Source organism: Bemisia tabaci, chromosome 4, assembly GCF_918797505.1.
Source record: "Bemisia tabaci chromosome 4, PGI_BMITA_v3".
Lineage (NCBI taxonomy): Eukaryota > Metazoa > Arthropoda > Insecta > Hemiptera > Aleyrodidae > Bemisia > Bemisia tabaci.
Window position 1 is genome coordinate 20,651,062 of NC_092796.1, and position 22,039 is coordinate 20,673,100.

Consider the following 22,039-nt stretch of genomic DNA (forward strand, 5'->3'; position numbering starts at 1 on the left):
GCGAAACTCCTTTCTTTAATGACTATTCCGCGGAAAGACATCTCTTGAGTATCCTCGGTTATTGTCATACTTGCTTTGGGGTGTTAAGGGTTGCCTGTCTCTGTTCTATCTAGGGGTTGAGAATGATTTTCCTCAGAACAGGGACCCTCTTTCTATCATCTCGATCCTTAAATTTTGGGATTTTGTAATTGTTGGGGAACTCTCTCTTATCCTGATGCTGGTCCTGGCTTGCTATGAAGCCCTGGATCTCATCGACCACCGTGACGCGGCTTTACACTCTATAAGGTATTCCTCGAGGTCCTTGCCACTATGCCCGTCACAACGTGTAGTGTAGAACGGTCCTTCTCGGCGATGAAAAGAGTGAAAACATTACCTCGGAGCTTAATGGGTGACAATAGATTAAGCTCTCTCCATATCCTGTCAATCCATGGGGAAATCACCATTCAAATAACGGAAGTAATTGACAAAAAGTCAAAAGAAAAATGAACCGGAAACTTTTATTGTAAGAAAAATAGTGAATATATTAATTTTGTTCCTTTAAGTACTTGAAGAAGTTAAAATAGTAGAATTATAAAATAAAAATCCCCTTCGAAACGGTAAGTTGTTTCAACTAATTATTATGTTTATTTGATTTGATTTTGTTTCAACTAATGTATCAACCGTCTCTTAATTATAGGGGCGATTGATTCTGCTCGTGAATATCTATAATCATCATAAATAAGCCTACCTTCATTTCTACTGAAAAGTCGACGTAAAATAGAGACAAACAACAGGGGGGCCTGCCTCTGCTACGCTTGCCTACAGGTTACGGAAAAACTGTTTTCTTCATGATGCCCTTTATGTTTTAAAGTGGTATCGTAGTTAATGTTATTCCACTTATATCCCTTTCAGTAGACATGTTTGCCAAATTAAAAGACCATATTCGTTGCATTAACATTAGGAATGAATCAAAAACTGAGTCACAACCGACGTTTAGCTGCAGAGAATAGCGTCTTTCTTTTCACAACACCAGAGAAACTCGTAAACGCTAGTCAATTTAAGAAATATTTAGTTGAGACGAACTATTCAATAATTGATAGCTTTGTATCACAGAAGTCACACAATGCATCCAGATAAAGGAGGAGTTGCGTTTTGGGCCTTTTCCGGCCCCACCTGGATTTTGCTAAATGTTTCATATTTTCAAAGTACTAGTTTTAGGTAGACTCTGTGCCAAATATTAGACCGAACGGAGCCCATGCAAGGGCGCAGCAGCGCCTCAAACCCAAAATCCTGGAATCGAAAAACAATTATTTTCGTCGACTTTTTCGACTGTTATCACTCTTCCAGCACATGATTCTTATGTATTTTTTTGCGTACTTTTCGTTTCTGGCCTTTTTAAAGGCCTCCGATAAATTTTAAGGGGCCTTATGGCCCATTGTTGCCATTTTTGGCCCATTTTTAGGGGTTTTTTCCATTTAACACATTCAAAACTCAACTTAATCCAAAAACTGTGTACATTTTTGAAAAGTACGTAAAAAAATGAATAAAAAATGTTCAGTAAAATTTTTTCCTATGTTGCCAAATTTCCGAGAAAATTGGTCCCAAAGTGTCGAAAACGGCAAAAAATCGATAAATCGCCGCGTCTAAGGTTCAAGAAAGTGGAGTACATTTTTCATACTGTACCAGATAACAGCTCTTATCCATCCATACAACATACTAAAATATCATAGTTGTACCTGGATTCCCACGATGTGAAAATTGACCGAGATGTCGATTTTAGCGGCCTTTTTATACTTGAAGGCAGCTCTTTTGAATGTTTTTCGACCTTAGTCACCCTCTATGGGTGTGTACTATATGTATTTTTCTACGTACTTTTCATATCTGGCCATAAAAATGGCTTCCTGTGAGTTTTAAAAGGCCTAACGGTCCATTGTTGCCAATTTTCACCAATTTTTAGGGTTTTTTTCAAGTTTACGTGTGTGAAACTTAATTTAATCTAGAAACCGTGTACAATTTCGGAAAGAACGTAAAAAAATACATAGAAATGTGATTTGTACCTTTTCCCTACGTTGCCAAATTTTCGAGAAAAATCGTCCTGAAGCGTCAAAAATGCCAAAAATTGGATTAATCATCACGTCGGAGGTTCCAGGAAGTGAATTTCAAGTTTTTTTTCACTACAAATAACGTATCGAAAATGGAAAATTGCAATGCATCTCAAGGAACATGTAATGGCGCAGATGAACGTGACAAAACGGGCCCTCAAGGTGCTTTTACTTTATCCTTCACTCCAGTTCACCTCTTTATTCCTGTAACCTCGAGATAATCCTTGGTTCTCAAGATGCTTGCTACAGGCCAAATATACCGAAGAACAGAAAATGCGTGGAGAAAGTGTCCCACGATCCACATGAATGTCATAATTCACTTCCTGGAACCTCCGACGTGATGATTAATCCAATTTTTGGCATTTTTGACGCTTCAGGACGATTTTTCTCGAAAATTTGGCAACGTAGGGAAAAGGTACAAATCACATTTCTATGTATTTTTTTACGTTCTTTCCGAAATTGTACACGGTTTCTAGATTAAATTAAGTTTCACACACGTAAACTTGAAAAAACCCCTAAAAATTGGTGAAAATTGGCAACAATGGACCGTTAGGCCTTTTAAAACTCACAGGAAGCCATTTTTATGGCCAGATATGAAAAGTACGTAGAAAAATACATATAGTACACACCCATAGAGGGTGACTAAGGTCGAAAAACATTCAAAAGAGCTGCCTTCAAGTATAAAAAGGCCGCTAAAATCGACATCTCGGTCAATTTTCACATCGTGGGAATCCAGGTACAACTATGATATTTTAGTATGTTGTATGGATGGATAAGAGCTGTTATCTGGTACAGTATGAAAAATGTACTCCACTTTCTTGAACCTTAGACGCGGCGATTTATCGATTTTTTGCCGTTTTCGACACTTTGGGACCAATTTTCTCGGAAATTTGGCAACATAGGAAAAAATTTTACTGAACATTTTTTATTCATTTTTTTACGTACTTTTCAAAAATGTACACAGTTTTTGGATTAAGTTGAGTTTTGAATGTGTTAAATGGAAAAAACCCCTAAAAATGGGCCAAAAATGGCAACAATGGGCCATAAGGCCCCTTAAAATTTATCGGAGGCCTTTAAAAAGGCCAGAAACGAAAAGTACGCAAAAAAATACATAAGAATCATGTGCTGGAAGAGTGATAACAGTCGAAAAAGTCGACGAAAATAATTGTTTTTCGATTCCAGGATTTTGGGTTTGAGGCGCTGCTGCGCCCTTGCATGGGCTCCGTTCGGTCTAATATTTGGCACAGAGTCTACCTAAAACTAGTACTTTGAAAATATGAAACATTTAGCAAAATCCAGGTGGGGCCGGAAAAGGCCCAAAACGCAACTCCTCCTTTAAAATATCCAAAATTTCCCAGGAGAGGCCCCCCGAACTCCCCTTTTTACTGGGAGGATATTCCATAACCCCCCCCCCCCCCCCGAAACAAAATCCTGGGTACGTGCTTGACTTCTAGAACGCCAGGGCAGCAGGAAACCTTCCCTCGAAACAATTTGTGAGGTAACATCAACAATTTTTGGTCTTGACAATCATTGCGGGTGGAAATTTATCAACGTTGGAAGGTGGCTACGTTCTTTCATACGGGAAACGACGATTCAAGCGCCCCGGACCCGGGAGCGAGCGGCGGCGTGGTAACTTTCGTTCGAGACCTGTCGGTTGTGTGTCTGCAGTTGGGATAAACGGATACAAAGTAGGTTGGACTTTCCATCGTGGTATCAACACTGATCTCCGTTTAATGATGACTGATGAAAGACGATGCGTTTGATCAGTGCATCCAAGTTTGACGAACATTCCAATAAGTTTGAATGGCAAGCGCCCGAAGAGGCTGATAGAGGACGGGTGGTCTGAAGGGCTTTATTTGTTGGTCCTGAGACTCAAAATGTAATCTCCTTTTTCCCGAAACTTTGAAGGGTTAGACTATTCATCAGAATCGAAGTCATCTTCTGATATTGGCAACTCCTCCAAAAGTCCCTCCAAATATTTGCCATTCACTTTCAACGTGTCTAAAATTAGATAACCGAATTCCTCAGACCCCCTGTAACCTGTGCCCCCTTCCCGACTGTAATTCAATAGACTCACCCGAACACACCTTTTTTCATTGTCCCTTCTTAAATTCTGATCGCAAGCTCCTTGGAGCTTAACTTGGTTCCAAATTTACCGTATCCTCAACACAAGAGCTCCTGCTTTCGTCACAAATGAGCTGGAACTACATTTCATCGTTTGTTGAAAAAGTAATCAGGTGCAAAAGCCACCAAATGTCCCTCTCATCGAGGGACACCAAACCCCCCCCCCCCCCCCCCGATGGTATACCTGGAGGTAATTCCGGCGCGACCTTGACTCAAGGAGTCACCCAATCTTTTCCTTTTCTTTAGGTCTCTTTTTTGACTTCTTTTGATATGTATTTCTTATTATATATCATTTATTATTCTTACTTATATTTGTTGTTTCCTTTACTCTGCAATTAATTGCAGCCCTTGTATTTATATTCTTGTGATCATTGATAATAAAGGTCAAATTCAAAAACAAAAAAAATGCCTCAGACTGAACACTTTCATGATCAACCAGACTGCCTCCTCGAGAGATGGAGAAGAAGGTGTTGGATATTTAGAATTAAGTGCAAAGTGTAAACCAGACAACTATGTATTAATGGCGACGCAGTTCAGTAGAATGTGCATCCGTTGCAATCTGCAACTGCACCGAGCTTCATTTCCTTTTTAAATAAAACGATACGGATTAGTCCAAGCGCAACTCCCCGTGTGTTCTCACTCCTCTCACAAAAATATTTACCTTCATGAATTCCGGCAGGTTATGGAGGCCCAGTTAGCTGAAAATCTAAATAATAACAATTTGTGCGATTCGGTACTCTAGTTTTCGGTGCGCTCAACACGATGTACATTCGTATTCTGAAAGTGCGGCCGGAAAGTAACTCGTACGTTCGCGACAATGAGCTGGTTTAACTCCGAAAACGAAATAACGATAACAAATGCTCTTGATCTGCATGACGTAGTGCATTACGTGTTAATTTTCGGAATGATGGTGATAATTTTCGTATTTTACTTAGGAAACAAGTGCAGGAAAATGCGAAGAGACATTGAAATGGTGCGAAATTCGTCGCGTCTACACGTATAAACTCTTGTTTTTCGTGAAGTATTACCGCAATAATTGTGATGTCGAAAATTGCCGCAATAATTGTGATGTTAAAATAAATTACCGCAATAATTGTGATGTCGAAAATTGCCGCAATAATTGTGATGTTAACATAAATTACCGCAATAATTGTGATGTCGAAAATTGCCGCAATAATTGTGATGTTAAAACAAATTACCGCAATAATTGTGATGTCGAAAATTGCCGCAATAATTGTGATTTTGAGAAATTTGTTGCAATAATTGTGATATTGAAAAATTACCGCAATAAACATTGAATTTAACGCCTATCTTGAAGAAGCAAATTTAAAAAGGAAATGAAGCTCGGTGCAGTTGCAGATTGCAACGGATGCACATTCTACTGAACTGCGTCCGCCATTAATACATAGTTGTCTGGTTTACACTTTGCACTTAATTCTAAATATCCAACACCCCCTCTTAAACCGGACAACGGTTAAACAAATTCTTAACCTAAGATACAATAATTTTGAATGGTCAAACAAAGAAAATAATTAATTGAACAAGGCTTTCCTGAAGCCGTTGAATTTAACATTCTCCAAAGGCTTGGTGAAGACGTCAGCCAGCTGTTGACTCCCAGGCACATGCGTATAATTTGAAACCTTTTCTCACGAAACGCTTCACAAATATAGTGAAACCTCACTTCAATATGTTTTGATCGCTTATTAAAGATCCCATTTTTGATTAGGTCTATCGTGCCCTCATTGTCTTCGTACACAGTTGTCTGAATTTCTTCACCAATTAAATCTTCTATTAACGCCTTTAGGTACACTAGTTCTATTACCGATGAACATGCACTAATAAATTCCGCCTCAGTTGTGGAGGTTGCTGTGACCTCTTGCTTCCTGGACCCCCAAGCAATTGGTCCCCCTCTGAACATTATTACATACCCACTTGTGCTTTTTCTGTCCTGTGAGTCCTCCGCATAGCTAGCGTCGCAATAGGCATGCAAATCATTAGTGCTGCGGCGTTTGTATTTGATGCATTCCTCCCTGTTACCATTCAAATAGCGAAATATTCTTTTTACCGAAACTTCTTTTACCGAACATTTTGAGGGTTTATCCATGAATCTGCTAGCTACATTCACGGCATAGGTCAAATCTGGCCTGGTTTTCGTGGCTAAGTACATTAAACTTCCCACTGCCTGTCTATAGGGATAATTGGCAACACTGTCAGTATTATGCTCTCCTTCACTTTCTCTCTCAATTTTTACAGCGGGTGTGGCAACCGGTGTCGACTTTTCCATTCTGTATTTAGTCAAAACTTCAAACGCATACTTATTTTGACTTATCGCCACATGATCATCCCCTTTTATGATTTCTACCCCTAAGAACACTTTTGGGTTGTAATTCGCTTTCATTTTAAATTCTTTCTCTAGATCAGCAATTAATGATCTCGCAAGTTTCTCATTCTTGTACAGCAAAATCCCATCGTCTACGTGAATTCCAATTAGAACATCACGCTCTTTGTTCATAAAAACACATCTCTCGCAAATTAACTGTCGAAAGCCTAAGTTTTCCAATGCATTTACAAATTTTTGATTCCATTGACGGGATGCCTGTCTTAAACCGTAAAGTGATTTATTCAACTTACATATCAGCTCGGTCTTTTTGTACCCTTGTGGAATATACATATAGATATCTTCCTGTAAGTCTCCGTAGAGAAACGCTGTTTTGACATCAAACGTCATGAAATCATAACTTATATCACTAGCTAAGGCTAAAATAATACGCATAGTATTGTTGCTGATTACAGGACTGTACGTTTCCTCAAAGTCTATTCCTTGAGTTTGTTGGTCCCCCCGCACTACCAACCTTGCCTTTTTCCTACCATCATCTTTCACTGTTAAAACCCAAGTATTGTTTAGAATTTTTCTTCCCTCTGCTTCATTGCGGTCAACCAATCTCCAAGTATTATTTTCTTTTAGAGACGATTTTTCTTCCGCAATGGCATTTAGCCATTCTTCTGAATCCGCACCGCTCACGGCTTGTGCGTATGTCAGCATGGCTTGCTCAGGCTCAGGTGAAGGCAGACAATCGCTGGGGACAGGATCGCCGTAACGCTCTGGCTGTCGAACTACACGTCCAGCGCGAGTCATCACTTCATCGCTCGCATTCTCGCTGTTTTCAGTAAGATAGGAACTTTCTTTTTTGTTCGTTTGGTCGATGATCTCCGGTTCTTTGGAGAGTACAGAAGCAGAAATATCTATTTCCGTTCCTTCAGTACCATTATTCTCTAAATTTTGAACTAATCTTTGATTGATTCTCAATGATGAGTCACTATCAGGTTTACTATTTAATTCTGTTGGTGAAACTACAGTTCCATTCAATGTGACTGTACTAACAGAAGAAATTTCACTTGTCCTTTTGAAACAGGCATTTACACAGGTACTCGTTGCACTTTCCACTGAATGTACTGGACCGGCATGAGAGCTTTCAGATTGAGAATTTATACTTTCTGCTAGCTGAATCACATTATTACAAATATTATTTACAATCTTACATACTTTAGCTAATTCTTTATCTTCTGGCTGAAGAGCTTCAGAATGTTTAGTTGGTTTCGGTAAGGGTATTGCATCAGCATCTGCTTCATCACTACTTGATCCGCTAACTTCATTCGATAAATTAATTTTGAGATCATTTGATTTTTCTGTGTCAACATTGTCGCTTGAGTCTGTTGGGTCCTTTTCAATGCCATTATCAGGAACTGCATTTGTTAGGGGGAGAGGATAGGTGAAAGCTGACAATACATTTGCTTCTTCTCCATTCATGATGGGTATTGTCCGTTTGACCAGACGGTTATCATTGGCCCCAACCAGTAAACAGCCATCAATCAGGGTCATTTTCAAATACCTACAGATATTCACAGATTGGCTGGCGGGTGTTGGATATTTAGAATTAACTGCAAAGTGTAAACCAGACAACTATGTATTAATGGCGACGCAGTTCAGTAGAATGTGCATCCGTTGCAATCTGCAACTGCACCGAGCTTCATTTCCTTTTTAAATAAAACGATACGGATTAGTCCAAGCGCAACTCCCCGTGTGTTCTCACTCCTCTCACAAAAATATGTTCCATATATATGTCCATGGTTACCATGTTTTTTCTATATTGTCTTACAACTTGATCTATATTTGTATGATCTGTCTTCTTTTTGGTAAAAACCCAGTTATTCTTGTTATTTATTACAATTACTCCTTATTATAAGGTAAGAAAGTTGTGTGCCTTCTTGTTTCATTAAATGCTTCTTTTAGCTTAATTTGGGTTTCCAAATTCTTCCTTCCTAAGGTTCGTTTCCATCACTTTTCCTTCATTCTTGTCTTGCCTACCTTCATGAATTCCGACAGAAGGGTCATATAGGTTACAGATCATGCACTAAATGCAAAGCTGACGGCAAAGATGAATAGGATGCTTGTCCTCTCGAATAAAAAAGGTACTTGAGGCACTCGCGTGGAATTTATTAAAGTGCGGATGAAGATTATCAGTTGAGTGAAAGGAACAAGATCCAAAAAAAAAAAAAAAACAGGAAACAAATGAACGAAATTAAAACATCTTTAACCATTTGTAATCCAGGGAAACTAAACGTAGATAATTTTTCCGTTAGTGCCTGAATAAAGAGTGTTTAATACTTTCGGTTTCTTTCCCATCAGGTTCAGGCAGATACAGAGAAATCTTTCGTAAACATCATATTTCATGGAGATAAATCTGATAAATTCCTTGAAACACCGCATCGCATCTTGTTGGACGCAACGTTTAAGATTGTCCCAGCAGTTCTAGGTCTTTACCAGCTGCTCACGGTAATGGTGATTCACAATGGTCTGGTATGTTAACTCTGGATCATTTTCAATCTTAGCAATGCGTCGGTGATTTTTTTTAGTCTTGAATCTTCCTTACCAGGAAATTACCTAAAACTGAAGCATTGATGTTGAGTCTCAATGTTTCTGTCCCCGCATTTTTATTATTGAGATGATTATGTGTTGTTTTTTATTTTAAAAAATGAGCCGAGAATTGTAGTAGAGAATGAGAGGGAAACGGATGAAGGAGAATGGAGGTGGATACACAGAGAAAGAGAGAGAAGAAAACCTCATACCTACAAAAATTATCCACCCTCATATAAAAATAATGTCTGAAAACACTTGTTAGGATCTACTAAGAAGGCAACAGAAGATTCAATTCAGATTAAGTGGTCCACTTTCAGTCAGTGAGATTATGTATGCAGTGTAATTGAAGAGGGAGCAAAATAAAATAGCTTATAAAAAATAAATGAAGAAGTTTCAAGCAAACCTGTAACTTATCATTTAATATCATTACATTATCTGTTACACGGCATCCCTGTCTTATTTGCCTTAATGACCCGGAAAACCGAAAAAGCATATGACGCTGTCATTGGCTATACCTCAAGAAACAATTCAAGCTGATCCCAATAGTCTTTGTTAGATTCAGCAGTGGCGATTAGGTTAGGTTTAGGTTAGGTGTTAGACACGTCTTGCTATTTCCACTATGCTGCCAGTTGCCTGGCATGGATTTCGTTAATTTGTTTCCATGAAATGTAATGCATATTTTCTTTATTATAAGATACTTCATCAGAGGTCAAAATCTGCCTTGATATTGTTTATGTTATTTTGTTTTTGTATAAAGTATTGTTCTGTTGTCTTTTGCTTAACTTATAATTACTGAGCGTCTATTGAATCAATGAAAAAGTAAAGAAATACAAAGAAAAATAAAGCTGGACGCCGTAAGACCTTCAAGGTCTTTTTATTATAATATTAATACGAAGGCAAAAAGATGAACATGAAAGTTTGGCTTCGTTTCCGCTATACATATATTTACAGAAGTCAATAGGTCAAATTGAGAATTGAGGGGCGTAGTTATTAGCTCCGTCACTTTTAGTGCCCCGGTAGGAGTTCGCACTGCCCGAATGCTTAAACTTACAATTAGAGCGCTCTCTTGGGGGGGGGGGGGGGGGGGCAGACGCCCCTCTCCTCCAGATCAGAAGGAGAATGTTAGGTGTCAGGAAAATGTTAAAATTCACCTTAAAAAAAAAAGACTTTAAACAGTTTTGAGGTACGTTTACGTTTGCAAATTGGTTTTGGAAAATAAGAAGTAACAAAAGACTCGTTAAATAAAAAAAAAATTCTCAAAAATTGTCCGCCCCTCCGAATGTTGCGCCCTAGGCTATAGCCTACGTAGCCGATTGATAAATCCGGCCCTGCACCTCCGGAGATTGAATCCGGGAACTCAGTGTTGGTAGCGAACTGCCTTGACCACTAGACCATTGCGGCCGACTTATTGACTGAATTTAGTGACATTATGAAGAAGTAGAACCTGCTGTAAAGCGAGGTACATATCTTGCATTTCAGTAAAAAATTCTTCATTTGTGCATTCATACGCAAAGTGAGATGATGTCTCTAGACATAGTTATTCGATCTAAAAAATTGTAACGAGGCTATTTCAACATATTCAGGCTTTCAAAGCTAATGTAAATGTTATTTTAATATTGATTTGATAAATATGCATACTGCTCATGTCAAAGATGAGAGAGAATAAAAAAAAAAGATAGATCCAATTTTAATACTAGATCCTTGTCGTTATTTATTTCGTACCAATAATTATTACAAATGAATATACTTTTCTTGACAATTTTTGAAGAACTTATTCACCGATGAAGAACAGATTCAGGCTTTCAAAGCTAATATTAAAGTGATTTTCATATTGATTTGATAAATATGCATACTGCTCATGTCAAAGATAAGGGAGAAAAAAAAGATTAATAAAAAATACTAAATCTTTCGCATTATTTATTTTGTAAAAATAATATATAATAAAGTACCGTACACATGAATTTACTTTTCTTGACTATTTTTAGAGGTCTTACGCTAGAAACATAAACTGTTGAATTTGCACTTGATCCACACATATCGATGCTAATCAAAAAATCAATTTCAGAACCAGTTACACGAAAAAATAAATTTTAGGTATGATTAATCAAATATTTTAAGGGCGATTTTTGCATAATAGCGCACAATCTACATTCACAATTTTTACAAAAAAAAGCAGACACACATTTAGGAAAGTACAGAGTTTTTCTCTAATTTTATTAACATTTTTTGCAACGTCAGAGATCTTTTTCACGCCCTTGAATGGTTTTACATCGGTAGGTATCGGTAGGACCACGATTCTGAGTGAGTGAGCGTGTGAAATGCTCGCATTTGAATGCTTTTTCACCGGTGTGCACCGACATGTGACCCATCAGATGACATTTCTGAGTGAATGAGCGTGTGCAATGCGCGCATTTGAATGGTTTTTCACCGGTGTGCACCCACATGTGAGATGCCAGTAGACTTTTCCGAGTAAAAGAGCGAGTGCAATGCGCGCACTTGAATGGTTTTTCACCGGTGTGCACCAACATGACGTGACCCATAAGATGACATTTCTGAGTGAATGAGCTTGTGCATTGCGCGCATTTGAATGGTTTTTCACTGGTGTGCACCGACATGTGACGCGTCAGATCACTTTTCGTAGTAAAAGAGCGTGTGCAATGCGCGCACTTGAATGGTTTTTCACCGGTGTGAACAAACACATGAGATGCCAAATCTCTTTTCTGAGTAAAAGAGCGAGTGCAATGCGAACATTTGAATGGTTTTTCACCGGTGTGCACCGACATGTGAGACGCCAGATTACGTTTCTGAGCAAAAGAGCGAGTGCAATGCTCGCATTTGAATGGTTTTTCACCGGTGTGCACCGACATGTGAGACGGCAGATTACTTTTCCGAGTAAAAGAGCGATTGCAATGCGAGCATTTGAATGGTTTTTCTTTGGTGTGCACCGACATGTGACGCGTCAGAGCACTTTTCTTGGTAAAAGAGCGTGTGCAAGGCTCGCATTTGAATGGTTTTTCACCGGTGTGCACCCACATGTGAGATGCCAGCTGACTTTTCCGAGTAAAAGAGCGAGTGCAACGAGCGCACTTGAATGGTTTTTCACCGGTGTGCACAGACATGTGACGCGTCAGATCACTTTTCGTAGTAAAAGAGCGTGTGCAATGCGCGCATTTGAATGGTTTTTCACCGGTGTGCACCCACATGTGAGATGCCAGTAGACGTTTTCGAGTAAAAGAGCGAGTGCAATGCGCGCACTTGAATGGTTTTTCACCGGTGTGCACCAACATGTGACCCATAAGATGACATTTCTGAGTGAATGAGCTTGTGCAATGCGCGCATTTGAATGGTTTTTCACCGGTGTGCACCCACATGTGAGATGCCAGCTGACTTTTCCGAGTAAAAGAGCGAGTGCAATGCGAGCATTTGAATGGTTTTTCACCGGTGTGCACCAACATGTGACCCATAAGATGACATTTCTGAGTGAATGAGCGTGTGCAATGCGCGCACTTGAATGGTTTTTCACCGGTGTGAACAAACACATGAGATGCCAAATTTCTTTTCTGAGTAAAAGAGCGAGTGCAATGCGCGCATTTGAATGGTTTTTCACCGGTGAGCACCAAAACGTGAGATGTTAGCTCAGGGCACTGCGTTTCCGAAAACGGCTCATCTTTGATTTCCACACTGGTGTGCAGAGTGGCGACCAAGTCATCGTCCTTCTCGTCCACTTCTTCTTTTATTTCGTTCAGAATTCGGGCTGGAATATTCGATATAGGTAGAGTTTCTGAAGGAGGTTCTTGTCGGGAGAAAAGAGCACCCATTCCCTGACCTTGGTAGAAGGAGGCATGATCAGTTGCATCACTTCCAGATGCATAGATGCGGGAATCCGACGGGGTCCATTCACGTTTGATGGTTACTCTGTCATACTCCGGGCTGGCTGCCGGCAGGGACGTTCCATTCTCAACAGTGGATTCACACTTAACGTCTCCGTTTTGAGCTGTATCCTGCAGTTGCTTCGCCGACTTCATTCTTGCGGTATCATTCACTAGCCACCCTGGACAGAGGTAAATTTAATAGGAAATCAATTCAACGGTTGGATTTTTAGTTGTTTGCATACGTGAATTATTTCACGGCGTGAAGATATAATTGCTGAACATTGCAAAAAAATAGTAACACCATCGAAAAAATCCGGCCGCATTACCTGGTTTAATCGGGGACTACGACAAAAATGTGGCGAGTGATGGTTTAGAATTCCCGATAAATTTTGATAATGATCGATTAAAAATAACTGAAAACGAGGAAATCCTCGTCGGTCAGATGAAAACATGCTGCGTCTTTGGCACGTATTTCTACAGGACAGAACTCTATGCAGGTGGGAGAGATGGGGTGTGCTCGTTAGTCGCAGACCGTAAGAATGAATGGAAATCATAAAGCGCCAGTGACGTTAGCGGCGACGATGAAGCCGCGGCACGACGATCCGAGGCATTAAATCATGAGCCCTGTCCACAACGCTCTAGCTACATACTCACGCACGAGTCCTGCAAACAGTTGGCAAATAGTTCCGTTTGCTAAATTACAAAAATGGGATTTTCCTTTCTGCCGAACGGATCTATGCCAACCGTTTGCGGGACTTCTGCGCCGTGGGCATGTGTCTAGGGCGTTGTGGACAGGGCTCATGAGTTATTGCCTCGGACAGTCGCCCTTTGGCTTGGTCGTTGCTGCTGACGTCACTGACGCTTTATAATTCCCATTTATTTTTACATCCCTCGACTAAAGAGCACACCCCATCTTTCCCACCTGTACACAATTCTGTTGGGTAGAAATACGTCCATTTTTGGACGTCATGTTCGGCAACGATATGTTAACGCCAAGAAATGGTTTCAAGAGTTGACGTTCAGTAGTTTTTTGACTGTAATATTCTGAGTTCCGCGCTTTTTTCAACTTTCCCCGCGAAGTTTTCCAGAGCCAGAACCAGGAATGGATTATTCCACGTTACTTGAATACGACAGTGATACGCAAAGTTTTACGGGACACATCTCATTGATTTTTGCTAGGTACGAGCGAGTTTGAATCAAAAGGAACCGTCTCCAATGAGATCTTAGCCCTGAGACCATTAGAAAACATGTTTGACGGTACTCATGACACAGTAAAGAAGGGTCCTTTGGATAGAGGTACTTTGGAATGGAGAAAACAAATGTATCCCGAAAAAGTAGATATATCGTCATCTAGAATACAAAATCGCGCAACGCCATTGCGATATGTTTCAAAATCTCTGATCCTATTCCATTTTGCCGAAGGGAAACAAGTCAACTGTTCACTATGGCTTAAAATTTATAGGTGGTATTTTGCTGATAGACAAGATAAGACAAGGCGGTTTTCAAGAAACTGTTGACTAGTTTTCCACAAGAAAAATCAAGTATGACAGGAAATCTTCAACATCGCAATCGATATACGCGGTTTTGCACTGTGGCCATCCATATGGACCGAATTTCGTCATTCTGCACTCGACAGTGCATTTAGAGACTCAAAGTTACTTCCTGCGGACCACGGTCCACTTTCAGCCCAGCAGCGATTCTTGAAGTTGGCAACACTGTTCTACCTCCATTGAAATGCATGTGAAACAATCGATTCTTGGCGCAGCAGCCTGACTCGCGTGAAATCGATATTTCCAATGGATTTGAATCGAGGAAAACAGTGTTGCCAACTTGCCATATCGCCAGTGACGGTACCCACGTCGGAGCAAGCTGCTAACTCACCAACGAGTACTTTATTAAAACAGGATGCAGAATATTAATTTCATCGGGAGAGGGAGACTCTCTCTTAAGGGAAGGGGGCATTACTATAATTCTGGGTACAAACAGAATGAACATAATTCAACTCCTAAGGATTTCACGCACCTTCCATATCCATGACCAAATGCAAAATTGCGCAAGTATCTCAATCTCAATTAAGACGTTTAAAGATCCGTGATTTTGTTTTATTTTCATCTTCAAGTTCGATCTGTGGAGAGAGTATAAGAAAATTACTGACGTTTCTGAATGTATGTATTGTGCTAGCATCGTTAAATGACATGGAGCGCGGAACGATCAAACTCCGGAGTGGGTAGTGTGGTATCCAGCGAAAATGAAGGAAATTCATAGCCTAACGCCTGTCTCAACTTGGTGACGTTTATGAACTTAGGTATTCTTGAAAATGTGGTCGTATTGAGACGTGCAACTATTCGAACTCCGGAGCAGGCACGTGGTATTACGCAGAAATGAAGGGAAACTTTGGTTTTATGAATGCCTCAAATTACTGAAGTTAATAGATATTATGCTCGCGTCCTTATCAAGACGCTTACTTTCCGCGATATCGTGATGAGAATTGCAGGAGGCAAAATCTGCCCGATCACGAGATCGCGTGATTAAGGAGAAAATTACATACAAAGTTTCTGAACTGATAAGCCAGAAATTGTGGTTCCTGATTGCGAATTGTATTTCTTAGTTTAATTTATCCATAATCAGCCTCATTGCATTTAAGTTACTTAATTATCTCTTGCGGTTTATCTGTTTAAAAGGACTGAACACGTAAAACCTTTCTATGAATTTGCCCTGCTTGATAATGAACAACTTACGATAGTTTGAGGTTTCGGTATGGCTTAGTTTCATGATTCAAAAATGAAACATCCGAAAAAGTAATGGCCAACATCCAATGCTGGTAGGCAGGATTTTGATGAAATCGGTCCACTCCGCTCGGTATAACGGAGATTAATACTGAAGAAGAAGCGCTGCGTATGAATACTATACTTTTAAAAGTACAGGAGAATGCTTCCCTCCGAATATTTAGTTATTTCTAAAGGGACATTCTTCCTTGAAGAGCACTTTCCTACTACGGAGATACGGTTCCACAAACGCTTAGATCCTTGTAAAGTACAGCCACTTATACTATACACGTTCTTGTAAATTGCGTAGATTCATACGCTGTGTACTTGTACCTTTTGAGACTCGGAGACGGTTGTATATTATTGGCTGAATGTAAGGTAGGTGGGTAGATACGTTTATTTGGTTCTTTAAGTAAGTAAGGGCCGGGTTGACCGGCGAGGCGCCCTCAAGGGACCAAGGCAACTGGCAGGAACCCCGCCGTCGTGCACCGCGAAGTTGGACCATGATCATTAACTTCGTAGTATGGACACATTGTGTATCCTCTATATTCCCGCAAGGCTCACCGGCCGTCTGATAGCCAACGGTACTGCCGTGATAGCGAAGAGAGCCGTCGAGTTTGAATCTCCGAAAGATTTCTGAGAGTCGATCGAATGATTGGTTGCGATTTGACAAAGAACGGAGGCTTCTTTCAAAATGTTCCACTCAGAAGCTTCTAGGCCCATTTTCTCAAAACTTCATTTTTGCACTTACTGCTCCCTTCGCTATCACGGCAGGGTAGGTCTTATCAAAGACTGACTGTGGCAGACGCTGGAGAGCACGGATTTTCGGAGCACGGGCATGCCTCCACCGGGTTGGACTGTTGCCGCAATCACACGCTGAATGTGGGACCTGAATGTGGCAGTCATCGGCCCGGTGCCTGAATTTTGCGAGTGTCACGCAAAATTCAGCAACAATGCTCAGCGACTATCGGATAATGTCGGATTTGTCGGAACTATTCGAGTAGATTTGATACACATCAGGATGAATATAACTCGAAATTGTGAAATTTCAACGGTTGAGCGATGACTGTTGGTTGACTTCCATATTCAGCTGCCAAATTCAGCGAGTGAAACCGGGATGTGTTGTTACTATCTCCACAGATAGGTAGCGCTGGCAGTCGCGTACTCTACGAGTGATTGCCGATTTTTTCACAACCCAGTCGAACAGTGCAGCCGGTTTGCTTACTGGGTGACTATGTCCCTCCCGCACCCTGTTACCTCCAAGGGTCAGGGTATTGCACAGAAGAAAATAGATGGTAACGACAGAACCTTCTGTTCCCAGGGCTCCTGCAGTTTCCATGTTACGCTTACAGAATTTTTGTTGTGAGAACAGAACTGCGGTCGTGGGAACAGAGTACTCTGTCTTCATAACGGAAGCTTCTGTGACTGTTACAAAAGAAGTAAAGGAGCCCTGTGAACAGAACTGTTTTTTCAGTGTGAAGTGTTACAGTCACCCATAGTTACGGTGACTGAATTATCAGTCACCTCCGCAGGGCCGGATTTACATTTTTAACGCCCTAGGCTAATCTTAGGGTGGCGCCCCTAAAAGTAGGCGCTCTCTTGGGGGGGGGGGGGGTCCCCAGACGCCCCTCCCCTCCGGATCAGAAGGAGAATGTTAGGTGTCAGGAAAATGTTAAAATTCACCTAAAAAAAAAAAAACACGACTTTAACAGTTTTGAGGTACGTTTACGTTTGCAAATTGGTTTTGGAAAATAAGAAGTAACAAAAGACTCGTTAAATTAAAAAAAAAATCCTCAAAAATTTTCCGCCCCTCAGAATGTTGCGCCCTAGGCTATAGCCTACGTAGCCGATTGATAAATCCGGCCCTGTGGAGAAGCACTCAGAACTATCAGCCTCTGAGCCTGGAACGGACGGTATGGCCATACAGCCCGTAACTTCTTTTTTTTTCAGTGTCGCAGAAAACTTAACAATAATCCTGTTGAAATTGAGCTACGTTTGTTCAAGTATGCCCTACCTGGGAGTCATCCCACCGGCCACAACAAAAAAATCCCGAAACAAAGAAAGGAAACCGACCATTCGGAAGGGACGCAATTAACAACTAGTCTAATACGCCGCAACGCATTAAATTTTATCACCATGCGAGCGGCGATCGGATCGGGCTCCAACTCGAATCAAACCGATCAACAGAACCACACACACTTGAGCGCTATCTCCCACGATGCGCCGAAAGGTGGACCGCCGCCTTGATCCAGGAGAAGGGTAGCAGCGACGCCCAACTATCCGTGCTTTATGGGACACGCGGCGACACGAAGGGGTGCGTAGACAAAAGCGCCTAACAACCGGGCTGACCCTAATGGCAGTTATGTCCCATAAACCACCGAAATCCTATAAAACCGTCGCCGTAACACAAGCCCGCTCCGATAACGGCGCCTACCTGTTAGCGCTTGCGACGCGACCGGCTAATAGCTTACCGCACGGGTGCAGACATTAGACAACCTGTAGACATGTGAGCCCCTACTCGCCGGGGAACGCATGCCGATTTTCGAGTGAGCTCTTGGATACGTTGAGATATAGCCGGGTTGGGGCTCATATAAAAATAGGAATGTTCGTTTTTGAGGGAGATGGGTTCGAGTGAGGAAATCAATTTGATACGATCGTTCAGCAGCCAGGTAATGGCCCAGATGACTCAAAATAAGTAGTTTTCGGACCGCCTCCCGACGCGACGGTCCGCTGACACGAATAACTCGAATTTAAATCCCTCCATGTTCCATGTTCGTCTTACTTTATTCTCTGTGTTATGATTGAATTCTTGTATGAAGTTTTGAGGGTTTTGTCATGAATCCTTAAATAGTAGACCAGTGTAAGACTGGCGCAAAGCAAGTTTTTTAATGGTAGTCTTGTTATCTATGATGATAATTTAAGCAGCTTGTGAGCACTAATAGTCGCATGCAGTAGTTTTGCTGTTTTTCTCAGTCCCGCCGAGGAACAACGTGTATACTTCCTATTGTGTGTTTCTCCCTCTATCGAGTTCGGCTTCAATGAGGGTGATGGCAATTTGAGCGGCTTCAGAGCACGAATAGTTGCATGCAGTAGGTTTGCAAATATTGCATTCAGTCCGGCAAAGAACGTATTAAATACACAAAGCAAGATAATGCTTATATATCGATTTTAGAATTGATCCGATACCAGAGGAAGAAGCAAATGTTGAACAAATGGACCACTAAATATGGTGAGAAATTGGAAAATTTAGCACACGTTTTCTCACCAAAAATTCTCGCAGAGCAAGGTAAAAGTATTAAAGTACTCCAAAATAAAGTGAGAAAAGTGAGGAATAAGCCCTCTTAGTTAACACTGGAAAAAAAAACACATTGGCTCTAGAGTCCAGACTCTTAAAAACATCGACAAGAAAAAATACTCTTGATTCAATCAGATTTTAGCTTAAATCAAGAACCAAGCCTCTTAATTTGAGCGGATTTCCTTTTGATTTAAGCTTAAATCTGATTGAATCAAGAGTCATTTTTCTTGTCAATGTTTTCAAGAGTCTGTACTCTAGTTCCAATGTGTTTTTTTTCCAGTGAATATATTATTATACAATAAATTCCAAGTTCTCCGCCGGCGCTATATCTTTATGAACGTTACCCACTGCCAAATTACACTTGAGTCCTTTTCACTGGATGCGCAGACCACATAAATGAGAGTCGCAGGAGTGTTAGAATGTTGAAGGAGAATAAAAATTGCATCAACTTCAGTGATAGGAAATTTTATCCCATGAGGAATTTCACATTATGGTGACGTCACTCAAACAAGTCTACGTCAACGTTGGCCACTATTATAGATCGGAAAATGTATCCTCTTTAAAGGCTGGTGAATATGAGGTATGGAACCAAAGACAAAAGCTTGGCCGTGGACAGGATCGCGCCCCGCGCAGGATGAGAACTATTTTGAGACACAAGAAGCGCGGAGGAAGGGAAACGAACAGAGCGTTCATAAAAACCGTAAAAAAGTCATCTTTCCGAGACATTAAGCAGGCTAAGAGTCACTATTTTGAATAAATGTACATGAAATGCGGGTTTTCTCCGACTCAAGTTTTCCGCAACATTGCATCGGCGACCAGGACGATGAAAGACGGGACGGAGGTATGAACGCTCTCGGTTTTTTTAATGCATGAGCTTTCATCCAAAGCTTCAATACTTCAAAGACGTTCAATATTAATGTGTGTCCCGATGGATGTTTTTACTTGTGCGTCCTAAAATACACCCGAGAAAATCCGGGATACGTGCCGTACCTTCTTTTTCACCCTCAGAGCTTTTGTATCATTACTTTCGAATCGGTGTATTGTTACAATAATTTAAGAAACTGAATAATGAAGTAATCGTATTGATCCGTGCCAAGGATTTATACCAATAAACAAATCAATGAAACTAAACAGACCAGACTTGGTGAAAGAAAGATGAAATCCAAGAATTGCTTTCTCAAAGAATGGACTCTTTAATTAACACCAATTTTCATATTCGTTTGGTTTTTTGGAGGAGAAGCTGGTTTTGCTTTCATTTAAAAAAATAACTATCAGAACTTTAGCAACTTTGTAAACTTGTTTCATTTTTCTCCAGTTAAAATAACCCGAGTTTAATATAATAATAGGTGCGTAGCCTCTCTTTATGGTTTTGTAATGCTCGTCTGTAATATAATATTTTATTTAAGAAATGCTGATCATTTTAGAATGTTTGGCCTTACCCTTTATTCCCATGTTGTATGTAATTCAGAACATTAGGGGGAAAAATCCCTCACCAGGTGTAAAGTCTTCGGTTATCAATGATTTTGAAGAAATCAATAAATACGAAGATTTTCCTCTTTTCCAAATTTATTTTTACGTATATTTTATGAAAATGTACGGTTATTAAAATCTAAAAACTGTTCTGTGATCATATTACGTTTACAACCTTGTTTCATTTCAAATGGACCAAAATAAGACATTTTCAAACTTTAAAGTATATCCTCATTCACGTTTTAGTTCAACATATACTCTGATTCATTTAATAATGGCATCATTATAAACGCATACGACTCTCAGCACAAATCAAAGGATCACAAATCAACATGTCCTTAAAGTCATTGGTGGGGACATAATTTATTATCCTGTCAAATTGTGACGAAATGAAGTTTTCAAATCCATTCTCCCGGTCAGATGGGAAGCCAACCCATGTCCAACTATGTCCATGTTTTTTAGAAATTCACCGTCAACGCGTCAACCAACTCTGTTACGTCGTTTGTCCACCGGAAATGGACTCGCTCAGTTATGACCTCGGATGGATCTCCCGTCGAACTATTGACGCATGGCCGACTGTCAAAGAAGGAAAGCTTGACTCCGGTGAGTGTTTTGCTGCGCCAAGGAAAAACGACGCATGAACATTTAGATGTTGCCTCATCGCTGCTGATAAAAACCGATTTTTTTTTAGAATTAAATGCATAATTTTCTTCAATATTTTCGTAGAGTTTTTGTCACAATTCAATGTAGAGTGTTCGGAAATTTTATAGAAAAAATATTCACAATTTCCTGAGAAATAAATATTTTCTCCCGAAGAAAATGAGCAGCTCTCGAGTGTTCATACGCTGTTTTTTCCGTAGCATGGCAGCGATGATCTCAACATCAGTGACTGAGGGTTAAAATATTGCGGTCATTTTCGGGGCGCCGAAGAAAGGGCCGAAGTATCCCTCGGCGAGACAAAGTGTTGATACCCACCCTGAGTGAGATATCAATGGATCCCCTCGGATACTCGGTTACCTGTCAGGGCTTAGGAGTCGCGCACTGGAGATTGTCAACAGTTGCGGCGGAGGCGAGGAACCCCTACCCCGAGACAGGATATCTGGGTGCCTTGATTTTATCCTACCTTGTCACCAGCATCCCTTTATACGTCCCCGCCGCGACGCGACGACGCAACAAAGGGCCTCGATCCGCCAATTTCGAGGAAGAAGAAGGAAAGTCCGTCTCAACGGGGTGGCGTGTCGCGCAGTGAACCAAAGTCACCTGGGAAGAGAACGTTCCGCTATGTTGTCACCCTCGTGATAGCCTCACGTCAACATTATTTGTATTATTAGACCACTCGATAGGATAGGAAATTAAGCACTACAGTCTTTTCCTCAGAATTTTACGAAAACACGTTATGAGTTATAGGAAACTTTAATTTTGGGATTTTCATCCTCTTCATTTGGATCAATTCCTGCAGCATTAAATGACTTATCATTATCCACTTTTTCTTTGAGGTAGTTTAAGATTTCAGT

The 22,039-nt window shown here is 40.6% G+C and overlaps 1 protein-coding gene across 1 annotated transcript; it reads right to left on the reverse strand.

Moving 5' to 3' along the window:
* Window positions 1-11,023: 11,023 nt before the first annotated feature.
* LOC140224442 (uncharacterized) lies at window positions 11,024-16,073 on the reverse strand. Its single transcript, XM_072299468.1, has one exon. It carries the CDS (start codon window positions 13,146-13,148, stop codon window positions 11,358-11,360), a length of 1,791 nt encoding a protein of 596 aa, XP_072155569.1. The 5' UTR covers window positions 13,149-16,073; the 3' UTR covers window positions 11,024-11,357.
* Window positions 16,074-22,039: the final 5,966 nt, after the last annotated feature.